This window comes from Ictidomys tridecemlineatus, chromosome 5 (assembly GCF_052094955.1).
Source record: "Ictidomys tridecemlineatus isolate mIctTri1 chromosome 5, mIctTri1.hap1, whole genome shotgun sequence".
In the NCBI taxonomy this organism is placed as follows: domain Eukaryota; kingdom Metazoa; phylum Chordata; class Mammalia; order Rodentia; family Sciuridae; genus Ictidomys; species Ictidomys tridecemlineatus.
In genome coordinates this window covers 109434809-109450402 of record NC_135481.1, presented here as the reverse complement: position 1 = coordinate 109450402, position 15594 = coordinate 109434809, and the positions used below count along the sequence as shown (strand labels likewise).

Sequence of the window (15594 nt, the reverse complement as noted above, 5' to 3'; positions counted from 1 at the left end):
CCTTCAAGTTATTTTACAATGGTGCACAGGTGATAAAAATTCAGTAGAACTAGAATGGTGCATTAGATGTATTAAATGCATTCTCAAGTTATGATATTTCTTAATTTATACTGGATTTATAGGGATAGAACCCCATGATAAATCAAGGGGCATCTGCAAAATATGTTAGCATTCAAGAGTGTAGAACAGTATGACCATGTGTGATGATACACATCTGTGATCCTAGAGACTTGAGACTGCAAGTTTGAGGTCAGCCTGGCAAGATCCTGTCTCAAAATAAAAAATAAAAAAGGCCGGGTGCAGTGGCACATGCCTATACTCCCAGAAACTCAGGAGGCTGAGACAGAAGGATTCCAAATTTGAGGCCGGCCACAGTAATTTAGTGAGGTTCTAAGCAATTTAGCAAGATCCTATCATAAAATTTAAAAAGGGGGGTTGGGGGATGAGGATGCAGCTCAGTGGTAAAGTCCCTCTGGGTTCAACCCTGGTGCCAAAATAAAAAAGGCTGGGATGTAGCTCAGTGGTAGAGCACTCTGAGTTTAATCTCCTGTAATGTAGTGGGGAAGGGGAGAACAAGATCAAGTGAAAAACAGGAAAAAAAACAAAAAACAAAAACATAAAACAGAAGATCCAGGTAGAAGCTTATCACCCAATAGAACTTTCAAAAAAACCAAACAATAAAAACAAAAAAGTAAACATTTAAAAGAAATAATGCAAGACTTTTCTTCAGAGATTTTCAGAAGGACAAAACATTCAACTTAGAATTCTACCAAATTGGGAATGGGGACACACATACATGTAATCCTAGCAATTGGGGAGGCTGAGGCAGGAGGATCCCAAGTTTAAGGTCAGCCTCAGCCACTAAGTGAGGCCCTGCCTCAAAATAAAAAAGAAAAGGGCCAGATGCAGTGGTACATGCCTGTAATCCTACAAGTCAAAAGCCAGCTTCAGCAACATAGTAAAGACCTTAAGCAACTTGGTAAGACCTTGACTCAACACTGAAAAATTTTTAAATTGTCTGGGGATGTGGCTCAGTGGTTAAGCATCCCTGGGTTCAATCCCCAATATGAAACAACAACAACTACTTCTCTGCACCAAGCCAAGGTATAAATCATACAGCAGAGCCTTGTATTTCTAAGCACTTAACCTTAAAACTTAACCTCCTGATTACTAGAGAAGCTGAGGCAGGAGGACAGCAAGTTCAAGGCCAGCATGGGCAACTTAATGAGACTTTATCTTAAAATAAAAAATGGACTAGGGGTATAGCTATGGTAAAGCACTTCTGGGTTCAATTCCTAGTACTACCAAAAAAAAAAAAAAAAAAGTTTCTTCATGATGAAAGTTTCTTAAAAAGCTTCCACAAAATGAAGGAACACAATGAGAAGACAGAAAGGGATGTAGGATATACAAGGAGTAAATGCTAGCATGATAGCCTTGGAAAAGGAGGAAAGATGCTCTACGAAGAAGGTGCCTAAGAAAAAAGGCAAGACCAAAGTTTCAATAGCACAGAGTAATAGTCCAAAGGTGAAAAGGGGAAACCAAAAGCCATGAAAGAGAGGGATAAAGCGGGGGAAGGGGACCCTAGGAAATCTCAAAAGAACAAAAAGAAAAACTTAAAAAATAAAATGTAAATTTGCCCTTGTAATAAATATTTATATAGTCTTAACTGGAATGCAGCTTGCTGGTTTTCAACATTTAAAGTGAACCTACAAATCATCATAGCCTTAACTAGGTCAGAACAAAATGTAAATTTGGATAACTTGACATTATGAAAGTTAACAGAATTTAGGTGGGGGGAGGAAGGAGGTGTAAGAATTGAAGGAAATATAAATTCCACCCTCTAGAATTGAAAACACACCCATGATGGGGACAGACATGGTAGCACATGCCTATAATCCCAGCTACTTGGTAGGCTGAGGCAAAAGAATTGCAAGCTCAAAGCTACCTTGGCAAATTAATAAGACTCTCTCTCAAAAAAAAAAAAAAAAAAAAACACGGCAGGGGATGTGGCTCAGTGGTAGAGCGCCATGGATTCAATCTCCAGTACTGCTAAAATGAACAGTAACAACAACAAATTTGGGGAGCCAAAATATACTGAGTTAATTGAACAAGAAATAGGCATTTAAATATATTACTTAAAATTACAATTATATATAACCATTTAGTGAACTAAGAACAGTGGTCTTACTATGAGCATGAATGCAAAAAAGGTATGCATGTGATCCTGACATATCACAGCAAGAAATCAACACATACCATCTATAGCTGATAAATAATGCAATAAGCATATTGTTACAGGCACAGAGAAATAACAGGGGGCAGGGGCTGGGGCTGTAGCTCAGTGGCAGAGCACTTGCCTTGCACGAGTGAGGTACTGGATTCGATCCTCAACACCATATAAAAATAAAGATATTGTACCAACTATAACTAAAAACAAATATTAAGAATAAATAATAATACTACTAATAGGGACTGGGGTTGGATCACTTTGCATGCGTGAGGCACTGGGTTCAAAACTCCATCACATAAATATAAATAAATAAAGATATTGTGTCCATGTACAACTAAAAAAGTATTTAAAATAATAATAATATGGGGCTGGGGATGTGGCTCAAGCGGTAGCGCGCTCGCCTGGCATGCGTGCGGCCCGGGTTCGATCCTCAGCACCACATACAAACAAAGATGTTGTGTCCACCGAGAACTAAAAAATAAATATTAAAAATTCTCTCTCGGGCTGGGGATGTGGCTCAAGCGGTAGCGCGCTCGCCTGGCATGCGTGCGGCCCGGGTTCGATCCTCAGCACCACATACCAACAAAGATGTTGTGTCTGCCAAGAACTAAAAAGAAAATAAATATTGAAAATTCTCTCTCTCTCTCTCTCTCTCTCTCTCCTCTGTCACTCTCTCTTTAAAAAAAAAAAAAAAAAAATTCTCTCTCTCTCTCTCTCCCTCCCCTCTCTCACTCTCTCTTTAAAAAAAAATTCCATTTCAGCATTTAAAAAAATTAATTAATTAATTAATTAATAATAATAATAATAACAATAATAATAATAAACAGAAGCATTTAAAAATGGTGACTTCTGGGGAGTGGGGCTAGTTTTGAGAATAATGAAGCAAGGAATATTGCTTTTCTTTTTTTTATATATATTTTTATTTTTCAGTTTTCGGTGGACACAACATCTTTATTTTATTTTTCTGTGGTGCTGAGGATCAAACCCAGCACCCAGCGCATGCCAGGCGAGCGCGTTACCGCTTGAGCCACATCCCCAGCCCTATTGCTTTTCTTTTAATTCTATGATACTATTTGAATATTTTCTAATCTACTGGAAGGTATATCACACATTAAATTATTTTTGTGTTTTTTTTAATTTTCTATGGTGAACATGTACTTCATACTTATAAAGTTTTATTTTAAATATATGGGTATTTTTCATACAACATAAACCAAACAGGAAAAATAAAAGGAAATCCAGGCCTAGACAAATCATAGTAAAACTTCAGAACACCAAAGACAAAGAGATCTTAGAAGCAGCCAGAGAGAAAGGAACAGATCACCTACAAAGAAATGACAGAATATCAGAAGTCCATTCAACAACAATGGAATCCAGAAGACAATTGAATATAAAGTGCTGATAGTAAATAATTTGTTAACATGATTTGGATATACAGCAAAAACTTACTGTACAAGAACAATAAGAAATAAAAATACTCATAGGTAAACAAACTTGGAAAATACCAACAGACCTGTTCTATAGAAATTTGCAAAGAATATTTCAAAAATACTTAAAATTAGAAAATGATGATCCTCAAATAACACTGAGATGTAAGAATGAATAAAAAATAAACAAATAGATAAAACTCAACAAACAGCTTTGGCAAAACAATAATAGTATCCAATGATGCATTCAGAAGACCAACAATGTAAATCAGGAGGGTGGAGACTGAAGCTAGGATTTTTTTTTCAGTCCATAATATTTTTTAATTGTTTGTATAGCAAGAGCAACTATTCTGGAGACTACAAATTCATATTTCATAGTTCAAGAAAATAGGTCATTAACAAAATTCTACAGAACTCAATCAAAAGAAATTCTTTATATTCTAAGATAATGTGCTCTGAAAAATAACAGCCTTATCTCCTAAAAATTTTTCATGAAATCATAATTTCTGTAGAAATCTGCATATGCTTTCTCTTTCTTGGTTCAGTCACAGTAAACTTATGATGAGCTACAACTTTCAAGGAGACAACAAATTCTCCAACAATATGAAACTGCAGATTCTTGGTCAGAAGACCTCAAATCTAAGTTTTCATCAAAAAAAAAAGCACTGGAAGCTGTGGTAGTTACTGTCCTCAACACCAATGTCCTTCCTGACTGATGGAGAAATGACTAAAACTAAGATAATCTAATGTCCTTCTACTATCTAGGAATCAGTCAGGATATTAACTTACAATACTACAGCAAATTTCAGTGGTAACCACTTAAAGAATAACTATTTCAAGGGCTGGGGTTGTGGCTCAGCAGTGGAGCACTTGCCTAGCAAGTGTGAAACACTGGGTTCGATTCTCAGCACCACATATAAATAAATAAAATAAAGGTCCATTGACAACTATTAAAAAAAAAAACTAGTCAAAAAATGTAGAACTAGTGCTATCAATAATGTAATAAAAGAATTCTTTAAAAAGGGCAAGAAGAACAAAACAGAAAAACAGGCAAATACAAATCAAAAGATGATGACAGAAGCCAGGGGTAGTGGCATAAATTGTAATCTCAGTGAGGCTAAGATAGGAGGATCTAAAGTTCAAGGCCAGCTTTAGCAACTTAGCCAAAACCCTGTCCCAAAATAAAATGTGAAAAGGACTTGGGATGTAGCTCCCCTGGGTTTAATCTCCAATACCACAAAAAGTAAAAGATGACAGAAATCACTCCAACTTTATCAGTAATTCTAGTAAATAGCCTAAATGCTCCAATAAAAAGGCAAACTTTGACTAATTAAAAAACAAAAATCTAGTTGGGTTTAGTAGCACATGCCTGTAATACCAGAAGCTCAGGAGGGTGAGACAGGAGGATCACAAGTTCAAGGCCCTGTCTCAAAATTTAAAAATTTAAAAAGGGCTGGGGATGTGGCTCAGTGGTTAAGCACCCCTGCATTCAATCCTTGGGATCAAAAAAAAAAAAAAAAAAAAAAGAATTCTAGCTTTATGATATTTAAGAGACATATGCCTAAAGCATAAAATACTGAAAACAAAGGCATGGAAAACATATGTAAGGCAAATTCTAAATAAATGGCTACATTAGATAGAACTAACTTTAAGATAAAAGCATTCTTTGGTATAGAGGTCATAGATCAAGATTAAAGATTGAATTTGCAGGAAGATGTAACAGTTTTAAATATGTATGCATCCAGTATCTGACAGACTCAAAATGAAGCAAAAACCGACACAAGTACAGAGAAATTAAGATACTGTCTCATTACAAGGGCAGCTGCAATGCTCTCAATTAAATTAGGCAGATGAAGAACTCAGCAAGGTCAAGATTTGAAGGGCTGGGGTATAGCTCAGTTGGTAGAGTGCTTGCCTCACATGCACAAAGCCCTGGGTTCAATCCCCAACACCACCAAAAACAAAACAAAAAAAACCTTAGACTGGGGATGTGGCTCAAGCGGTAGCGCACTCACCTGGCATGCGCAGGGCTTTGATCCTCAGCACCACATAACAATAACAATAAATAAACTGACTTTTACTCTTTCAAAAACAAAGAAATACATCTGGAATTCTACTTTTGTGTTCTCACTTATTAGCTGAAATAAAAAATGTGTCCCAATGTTTTCTATTTTAGGCATGCTATATGATCTATTGCAAATTCTTGACATGGATTGTAATAAAAAGCAGCCACAGACAACCCATTCATAAACTGCCACCTTAGGTTCTAAGAGAACGCCCTCCCCACCCCTCCTATCCCTGTATTGAACCCAGAGCCACACCCATGCTAAACAGGCACTCTACCACCAGGTTATATCCCCAGTCTTTTTTATTTTGAGATAGTTTTGATAAGTTACTGAGGCTGGTCTCAAACTGTGTCAAACTCCTGCCTCAGCCTCCTTAGTAGCTGGGATTATAGGCATGTGTAACCATGCTCAGCTCCAATAAAACGTTATTTACAAAAAATGGGTGCCAATGAGGCTGGGATTGTGGCTCAATGGTAATGCACTTGCCAAGCACTTGCGAGGCACTGAATTCAATCCTCAGCACCACATAAAAATTAATAAATAAATAAAGGTATAGTGTCCAACTACAACTAAAAAAGTAAGTAAATAAATAAATGGGAGCTAACATCTGTACTATTGGTTACCCAGTGGTACCACTGTTAGACAATATAAAAGCTCAAACATTTTATTTACCAAGTTACCAAGACAATGAATTGTATCTATTATACTCCACAAGGCTTTCTTTCTCTCTCACCTTTTTCCTCTCACACTCTTTCTTTCTCCTCTCCCTAGTTCTGGAGATTTTATAGAGCCCTTCCCACTGCAATTGTTACCTTTATTGAAACTTAAATGGCTCCATCTTTGGCCAATGGGAACCTCTTAAAATTTGGTTTTGGAATCCAATGGACTGAACTCTAACATAACAGAAGCTGATCAAGCAAAGTGATTAAAGAAACAAAAGAAATTTTCAGACACAATTAAAAGGTTTAAAAACCCAGCAAAGTATCCCAGGCTGTGTGGTGGCAAAGTGTGGCTGTTACTTTGCTACCTAAGATATCTACACATTCATTCTAGGATTAGATCTAGAGATGTCTTCCTTCTCAAAAGTCTGTCTTTGTTATAGATGAACTATTCCAAGACTTCAATCTAGGTACTTGGGACACTCAATGCTATGGATATTTAATGTTTCTGTAATATTCCAGTAGGCACATCCAGAGAAAAATTTATATGCATTTATAGATAAAACACAATGTGAGTTCATAAAAATTTCCAATGCAAATTCAGAACAACAGGGTTTTACTTACTGAAGGTCATAATCCATTAGATTTCAAATTTCAAGATCAATTTTTTTTTGGGGGGGGGGTAATGCTGGGGATTGAACCCAAGGACTTGTGCATGAGAAGGAAACACTCAACCAAATGAGCCATGTCCCCAGCTCTCAAGATCATTTTTAACTGAACATAAAATTCTTGACTCTTTTCTTTCCTGGAGTATCTTAAATATACTTGCCCATTGTCTCCTAGCATGAAGTGATGCTATTTTGAAAGGTCCAATAATAATATGCTTTTTCTTCTTCTAAATTGTGTGTTCTTTTAGCCTGAATACTGAAGTTTTTTGTTTTCTTTCTGTTTCAGTTTCTACTGTAGAATACAACAGAATATTTAGCTGTGGGTACATATTCTAAGGTATACAGTGTAATTTTCCAGAAAGTAGTTTCATGTGTATTTTTTTTTTCCAGAAAAGTTTTCTTAAAAGATAGTTAAGGTTTGCCTCCATCCACCCGCCAATTTCTATAATAAATACATTGTTGTATCTCCATTGCTTCTACTTTTTTTTTTTTTGGCAGGGGGTGGGGGGGTCGGTGGGGGGTGGGTGGGGGGTGGGTGGGTACTGGGAATTGAACCCAAGTATATTTTACCACTGAGTTAAATCTCTAGCCTTTTTAAGACAGGACCTTGATAAATTGCTGAGATGAGCCTGAAACTTATGATCCTGCTGCATCAGCCTCCGGAGTTACTAAGATTTCAGGTGTGTGCCATAGCACCCAGCTCTATACTTGTTATCTGACATTTTCTCTTGAATTCTAATTTTTAAAATGTCCTTCTTTTTTATCTTCCATTTATCTGAAGATAATTTGTTAATTGAGTTCTTTCTAGAATAGTCTTTGCTTTTTCTTCTTTTTGATGCTGAGGATTAAACCCAGGGCCTCTAAGTTCTTGCTTCCAAATAAATTTTTATTTCTAATTCTTGTCACCTCATTTCAAAGTTTACCAATTATTTAATGATGGGGCTGGGGATGTAGCTCAAGCAGTAGCGCGCTCGTCTGGCATGCGTGCGGCCCAGGTTTGATCCTCAGCACCACATACAAAAAAAAAAGATGTTGTATCTGTGGAAAACTAAAAAAATAAATAAATATTAAGAATTCTCTCTCTCTCTTTAAAAAAAAAATTATAAAAATTATTCAATGTAATTTTTGCATGTAATTATTTTTTTAATGTCTTTCAGCTCACTCTGAAATGGTATAGCTTTTCCCTTTTTCTTTTTGGAGTTCTGAAAATGAACCAGAGCCTTTGTATGTATAAAAACTATTTAATGTTATTTTTGCATGTAATTATTTTCTTAATGTCTTTCAGCTCACTCTGAAATGGTATAGCTTTTCCCTTTTTCTTTTTGGAGTTCTGGAAATGAACCAGAGTCTTTGTATGTGCTCTATCACTAAGTGATACCCCAGTCCAAGAGTCCTGTTCTTGAAGGGAACTCTAGAGCACGAAAATGGAGAGTTTGTAGGAAGAAGACTATGATAGCTGAAGCTAAAAGTCTAAAAGGACTAACTGTCATTAAAGCCAAATCTCTTGCAGTTTGTAAATGCTCTTCTCAAACTAGCACCTTTATACTTTCTAATCAGCACCTAACTGGCTGTTTAAGGGTTTTCTTGTTCCACCTTTTACTAGAATAGTTTATAATGCTATAAACAATAAAAAAATTGTTTTAAATTTTAAAAAAAATGAAATTATGGCTTGTGCCAGTAAATGAACAGAAATGAAGAACATCATGGTAAGTGAAATAAGCCACTCATAAAATCAAAGATCAAATGCTATCTTTCATATGCAATAGCTAGAGCAAAATGGGGAAGGGGAATCAGGCATCATAAAGATATACAGAAGATCAGTTGAGATGGAGACCAAGAGGGAGGGGGAAGAGAAGGGAAAGAGGAGGAAACACAGAATGAATTTAACAAAATCATGCGATATGAATGTATAAATATACCACAGTAAATACCACCTTTATGTGTAATCAATAAAGCATCAATCAAAAATAAATAAACAATGGGCTGGGGTTGTGGCTCAGCGGTAGAGTGCTCGCCTGGTGCGTGCAAGGCCCTGGGTTTGATCCTTGGCACCACATAAAAATAAACAAATAAAACAAAGGTATTGTGTGCAACTACAACTAAAAATTAAATTTTTAAAAAATTAAATAAATAGATAAATAAATAAGTAAGCAAGTGAACCAAGAACAGTAAAAGCTGGGCACAGTGGTGTACACCTGTAATCCCAGCAGCTCTGAAGGCTGAGGCAGGAGGATCGAAAGTTCAAAGCCAGCCTCAGCAACTTAGTGAGACCCTGTCTCAAAATAAATAATAAAAAGGGCTGGGGGACTGGAGTTATGGCTCAGTGGTACAGCAATTGCCTAGCAAGTGTGAGGAACTGGGTTTGACCCTCAGTACCACACAAAAATAAATAAATCAATAAATAAAATAAAGATATTATGTCCATCTAAAATTAAAAATAAAAATAAAAGGGCTAGGATATGTCTCAATAGTTAAGCACCCCTTGGGTCCTATCCCTGGTACCCCCCCCCCAAAAAAAAAAGACCAGTAAAGTAGAAAACAGAGACTAGGCAAGAGTGGTGGAGAGGAGGGAAAAGGTGGACAATGGAAATTGAAATAAACTCTATCAAATTCCAAGAATGTAGGATTTTGTCAAAATGAACCCAACTACTAAGTATAATTATAATGTATTAATAAAAGAAAAAGAGCACCCTCAGATTCACCATTTACTGCAACATTTTATAATGCTCATTTGGCAAATTATACAAGACCAAAAAAAAAAATGATTTTAAAAAGATCATGGTGGTACATGCCTGTAATCCCAACTACTTGGAAGGCTGAGGCAGGAGGATTACAAATTCAAGGCCACCCTGGGCAATTTAGTAAGACTATCACAATACAAAATAAAAAGGGCTACGGATGTGACTCAGTGATACAGCACTTGTTTAGCATGTGCAATGGTGGGTTCAATCCCAAGCACTAGAAAAGAAAAAAAAAGGGAAAGAAAAGAAAAAATAGAGAGCCAGGCACAGTGACATACACCTGTAGTCCCAGCAATTCAGGAGGCTGAGGATCTTAAGTTCAAAGCTAAGCAACTCAGTGAGACCCTGTCTCTAAGAAAAATACAAAATAAGGCTCGGGATGTGGCTCAGTGGCCAAGTGCCCCCAAGTTCAATTGCCAGTACCAAAATAAATAAATAAATAAACCTTTTTAGAAAAAAGAGAATGAAGAGACAAATAGAGGTTAGAACTATAAGGCTTCATGAAACCTGAAACAATTTAAAGAAAACAGCTTAGGAGGAACAAAACAAATGGATTCCAAAATGAGAAAAATGTAATTAGAAACAACATGATAAGCATACAGATTGTTTGTTTTAAAATTCAGATTGCAATAGAAAAGCAAGAAAAGTGGAGAAGGGATAAGCAGGCCTAAGGGCCCAATAACAAAGCTACCCAAAGTTCAAACTGACAGCACAAGTCCTGGGCAATAAGGATGAAGGGGAGGCACTCTCACAAAGGAATCACATGATGAGAATCATATTTCAGAATTAGCAGACTACATAGAAATTGGGGTGGAGAGAAAAGTGAAAAAAAAAGGAAGTAGGAAAACCAGGTGGATGGTAACGGCTTCTAGTGTGTTACGTATCAGAAGATAAAACAGGGCCACTGGAAAAGATATGAGGTAGGACACTGAAGAAACTGTTTTGGTTTAAAGAAAACTAATATTCAAATTGGAGAGTATATAGGATTTAAAAAAAAAAAAAGGGAAGACTACAGAAATAAGTATATCTTTAAGTAGAAACTTTCTGAAGATCAGCAAAATCCTGATAATGATGAAGGCTGGATGATTTGGCTCATGGAGTTGATTACACTAGGTTTTCACTGTGGAGAACATTAAAAAACTGCATAGTAAACTTTAAAAGAATCTCCAGGGGCTGGGACTTGGCTCAGTGGTAGAGTGCTCGCCTAGCAGGTGCGAGTTACTGGGTTTGATCCTCAGCACCACATAAAAATAAATAAATAAAGGTATTGTGTCCAACTAAAATTTAAAAAAAAAATTTTTAATAAATAAATAAAAGAATCTCCAAAAAATGTGTATAAACATTCTTCGTTATCCCTTCTCATTCTGTTTGCATCTAATCACTTTCTTCATACCATAAACAATACCTCATGAAAAATTCAATATATTTAATGCCTCATGAAAAAAGTTGAGAACAAAATATCATCTAAATTCTTACCTTGATTTTTTTCTATATTATCTCCTTTTGCTTCCTCTTCTTTAATGGGGGAACTTATTCTGGAGGTCCTGCTTTGCCCCTGGACTACTTCTGCTAACAATTCTTCCTGAGAAGTTCGAGTTCTTGGAGCAACTGGAAGTGTCTGTTTCTGTGGGACTTTTACATAAAATAAACACAGACAACATATTAAGACTCACTAATAAACATGTCATATTAAACATAAAATTACTGGATTTAGAACACTAAGAAAATTTAAAACAGTGCACAAATACTACCTCAGTCTTTCTTACAATATTCCTAACCAAACTTACCATAATTACCAAAAATAATAAATGCCAAACTTAATGCTAGACATATGCAAACAATATCTGTATGTTTAAGCAACATGCCATGAATACCAGAGAGCACATATATATTCATTTTTAATCAGATGAAGTTTAGGCTCTGTTTTGTGATCTTACCTCAACTTCAAATTATAATTTAGGTAACCTAGGTTAAAAAAAAAATGTTTCAATGCTATTTCTTAAAATTTGGAGACTGACAATTATTATAAAAGTAGCGCGCTCGCCTGGCATGCGTGAGGCACTGGGTTCGATCCTCAGCACCACATAAAAGTAAAATAAAGGTATGTGTCCACCTAAAGCTAAAAAATAAATGTATTTTTTTTAAAAAGTAGCATATTTCAAGTCACAGAGAGTATCTAAATTTCTCACTATTCTGCACCATTACTAATAGAACAGAAAAGGGAATGTAAACAAACTTTTAGGTCAAGTGTTGGTCTGTGCTTAGACAATCCTCATTGTATGCTAAACCCTGTTTAATTTTATGTTCAGGATTAAATTAGGGATAGAGACAGAGTATAAGGATTAAAAAACTGATGGCTAACAGTTCATTTCAGAAAGGGGTCACAAAAAAAAATGTTAAGAATGATGCTGTTAAAATCAAGAATCAATAAAAGGGATGGATTCAAACTAAAAAGTTTATTCTCGGCAATAGAAACAATCTGTGAGGTGAACAGAAAGCCTACATCTTGGGACAGAGCACTAATCTCTAGGGTATGCAAAGAACTCAAAAGGTTAAACACCAAAAAACACAAATAACTCAATCAATAAATGGACCAAGGACCTGAAGAAACGATTCTCAGAAGATGATATACAATCAATCAACAAACATTTGAAAAAGTGTTCATCATTGCTAGCAATTAGAGAAATGCAAATCAAAAACACTCTAAGATTTCATCTCACTACAGTCAGAATGGTTGCTATTATGAATAAAAACAAGTATTGGCAAGGAGGTGAGGGAAAAGGCACACTCACACACTGCTGGTGGGGCTGCAAATTGGTGCAGCCAATATGGAAAGCAGTAGAGATTTCTTGGAAACTTGGGAAGGGAACCACCATTTGAACCAGCTATCCTTCTCCTCAGTCTACACCCAAAGGACTTAAAAACAGCACACTACAGGGATACAGCCATATCAATGTTTACAGCAGCACAATTCACAATAGCTAAACTGTGGAACCAACCTAGATGCCCTTCAATAGATGAATGGATAAAAAAAAAAAAGTGGCATACATACACAATGGAATATTACTCAGCAATAAAAGAGAATAAAATCTTGGCATTTGCAGGTAAATGGATGAAGTTAGAGAAGATAATGCTAAGTGAAGTTAGCCAATCCCCAAAAACCAAATGCTGAATGTTTTCTCTGATATAAGGAGGCTGATTCACAGTGGGATAGGGAGAGAGAGCATGGGAAGAACAGATGAACTCTAGATAGGGCAGAGGGGTTTGGAGGGGAAGGGAAGGGGCAGGGGTTAGAAATGATGGTGGATTATGATGGTCATTCTTGTCCAAAGTACAGGTATGAAGACATAAATTGGTTTGACTATACTTTGTATACAGCCAGAGATATGAAAAATAGTGATCTAAAATGTGTAATAAGAATTGTAATACATTCTGTTGTCATATATTTTATTTTTTTTAAGTGGGGGGGTGGAGAGGTGGAGAGAGAGAGAGAGAGAGAGAGAGAGAGAGAGAGAGAGAGAGAGAGAGAGAGAGAGAGAGAGAGAATTTTAATATTTATTTTATAGTTATTGGCGGACACAACATCTTTGTTTTGTATGTGGTGCTGAGGATCGAACCCGGGCCGCACGCATGCCAGGCGAGCGCGCTACCGATTGAGCCATATCCCCAGCCCCATGTTGTCATATATTTTAAAAAAAAAATTCATCAGGGCTGGGGATGTAGCTCAATGGGAGAGTATCTGCCTAGCATGCAAAAAGCCCTGGATTCAATCCCCATCCCCACAAATAAATAAATAGATACAACAGTGCTTCCTGCTTTGTGTAGGTAGGTACCTGAGTAAATAAGTGGGGGAAAAAAAAAAAGAACATTCATCAAATCTATAGTGAAAATTATAAAATATTTTGCGAGTTGGTAATTACCATCAACCTGTTACTAGTTTTATACACTGGCAGATGATACAGAGTACAGAATTTAATAAGAACAAAAAAATTGTACCCCACCATTTGTATTTCAGAATGAGCTTTTTATAAGTAAATTTCATTTGTTTAAAAAACTTGTACTATTTTAACATTCTGTCATAAAATAGCTTAGTGTTTCCACTCTGATTAGGGTAGAAACATCATAAATGAGTCAATTTTCTACCTTATATTCTACTAATAGGTTCCAATGAAAGGCAAATTTTTATATTTATATATATGAGTTTTAAATTTCTCTGAGGCTAAGGATACAGCTTAGTGCTAGTGTAGCATACCCTGGATTTGATCCCCAACACTGCACATACACACAAAGTCAACTTCAAGCTGAGCATGGTGGCCCATGCCTATAATCCCAGAAACTTAGGAGGCTGAGGCAGGACCAAAATGTCCTGTCTCAATATTAAAAAAAAAAAAAAAGGAGAGGAGGAGGGGTGGGAGATGTGGCTCATAGGTAGAACATTTCTGGGTTTGATACCCAGTCCCCCCACCACACACACACACACACACACACACACACACACAAACAAACCTCTAACTTTAGCTACTTATTATTATCCAATTTGGCTTCTTTTTTGTTTTGAGACAGGGTCTCCCTAATTTTCTAATGATCTCGATAAGTTGCTAAAGTGGTGATCCTCCCACTTTAGCCTCCCAAACTGGGGATTATAGACATGAGCCACTGTGCCCTGCAACTCTGCTCCCCTTTATACATAATTAATTCATATCTAGTGCTGAATTTAATACTATTAATATGAAAGTCTCATTTTTTGAAATCAAAATTCCCTTTAAGGGCTGGGGTTACAGTTCAGTGGTAGAGCACTTGCCTAGCATGTGTGAAGCACTGGGTTCAATTCTCAGCACCACATAAAAAAATAAATATTGTGCCCATCTATAGCTAAAAATATTAAAAAACAAAAAGAACAGCAACAAAAAACTTCCTTTAGTAGGGTTGTGGTACAGCTCAGTGGTAGAGTGCTTACCTATCATGGTGTGAGGCCCTGCATTCAATCCTTACCACCACATAAAATATAAAGGTATTGTGTCCATTTACAACTAAAATAATTAAAAAGAAAAAAAAAACTCCCTTTAAAAATTTGTATCCATTTGCCATTCACTGGAAAGAGGGAATAAAAGGTATTACATGGTGATCACAAGAACTAAGCTCCAATGACAGTTTCTCAAACTGGTCATATCTCATTTTTAAAATACTCTTCTGTAGAAGAACTTTATCTTGGCCTTGATATATCAAAATTACCTTTACCACAACTCAGTGAGCTAACACTTTTAGCTAAGTGAAGAAATCTCTTACCCATTGTAAACAAACTTCATTTAAATTACCTGCAGAATAGTTAGTTGTTTTTGTTACTGATTCTTGAGCTTCAGATATAGCCTTCAAAATTAGATTCTTGTTGGCTTGTTTAGAAGGTGGAAGAGAAGGTCTAAAAGAGTTTTTTTAAAAAAAAAATATTTTTAAATTTCACATCTTTACATACTAACAATTCATTATGTCTTTACTACAACTTTTTCTAAGTCTTAAACAGACCACCTGTAGTTTTTAGACAATGCCATGAGGGAATTTCACTCTCAATAAAGTCCATACTCTCTTTCCCTTCAACTGCATAATCCTTACTTTCCTACTCTGTGTTCCAATATCTTAAAAGAAAAAAAGGTGGGTGTTGGGGGGGGGGCAGCTAGACTGGAGCCTTTTAGCTGGAATGATGTTTTTTTCTCTCATCCAATTAGCTTTTTATGTTTTCTACAATTCTCTTCAATGTTAAGCAAGTTCTCTCTCATTTACCTAAGTGTTTCTTAAAAGCCAATGGAAA

At 36.1% G+C, this 15594-nt stretch overlaps 1 protein-coding gene across 15 annotated transcripts in view; it reads right to left on the bottom strand.

Annotated features, from left to right (window-relative positions):
• Positions 1 to 15594, bottom strand: part of Zc3h14 (zinc finger CCCH-type containing 14) — a 79697-nt gene that overhangs the window by 50486 nt on the left and 13617 nt on the right. For 13 of the 15 annotated variants that reach the window (XR_013439201.1, XR_013439202.1, XM_078050680.1 and 10 more), the window contains 2 exons: positions 15107 to 15207; positions 11268 to 11423 (listed from right to left, as the gene is read on the bottom strand). Coding sequence is in view for 13 of the 15 variants with exons in the window: in XM_078050680.1 (XP_077906806.1) it covers positions 11268 to 11423; positions 15107 to 15207 (257 nt within the window). In the remaining 2 variants the exon portion in view is untranslated. The remainder of the gene's footprint in view (positions 1 to 11267; positions 11424 to 15106; positions 15208 to 15594) is intronic. The other 2 variants (XM_078050683.1, XM_078050690.1) reach the window with 1 other exon arrangement.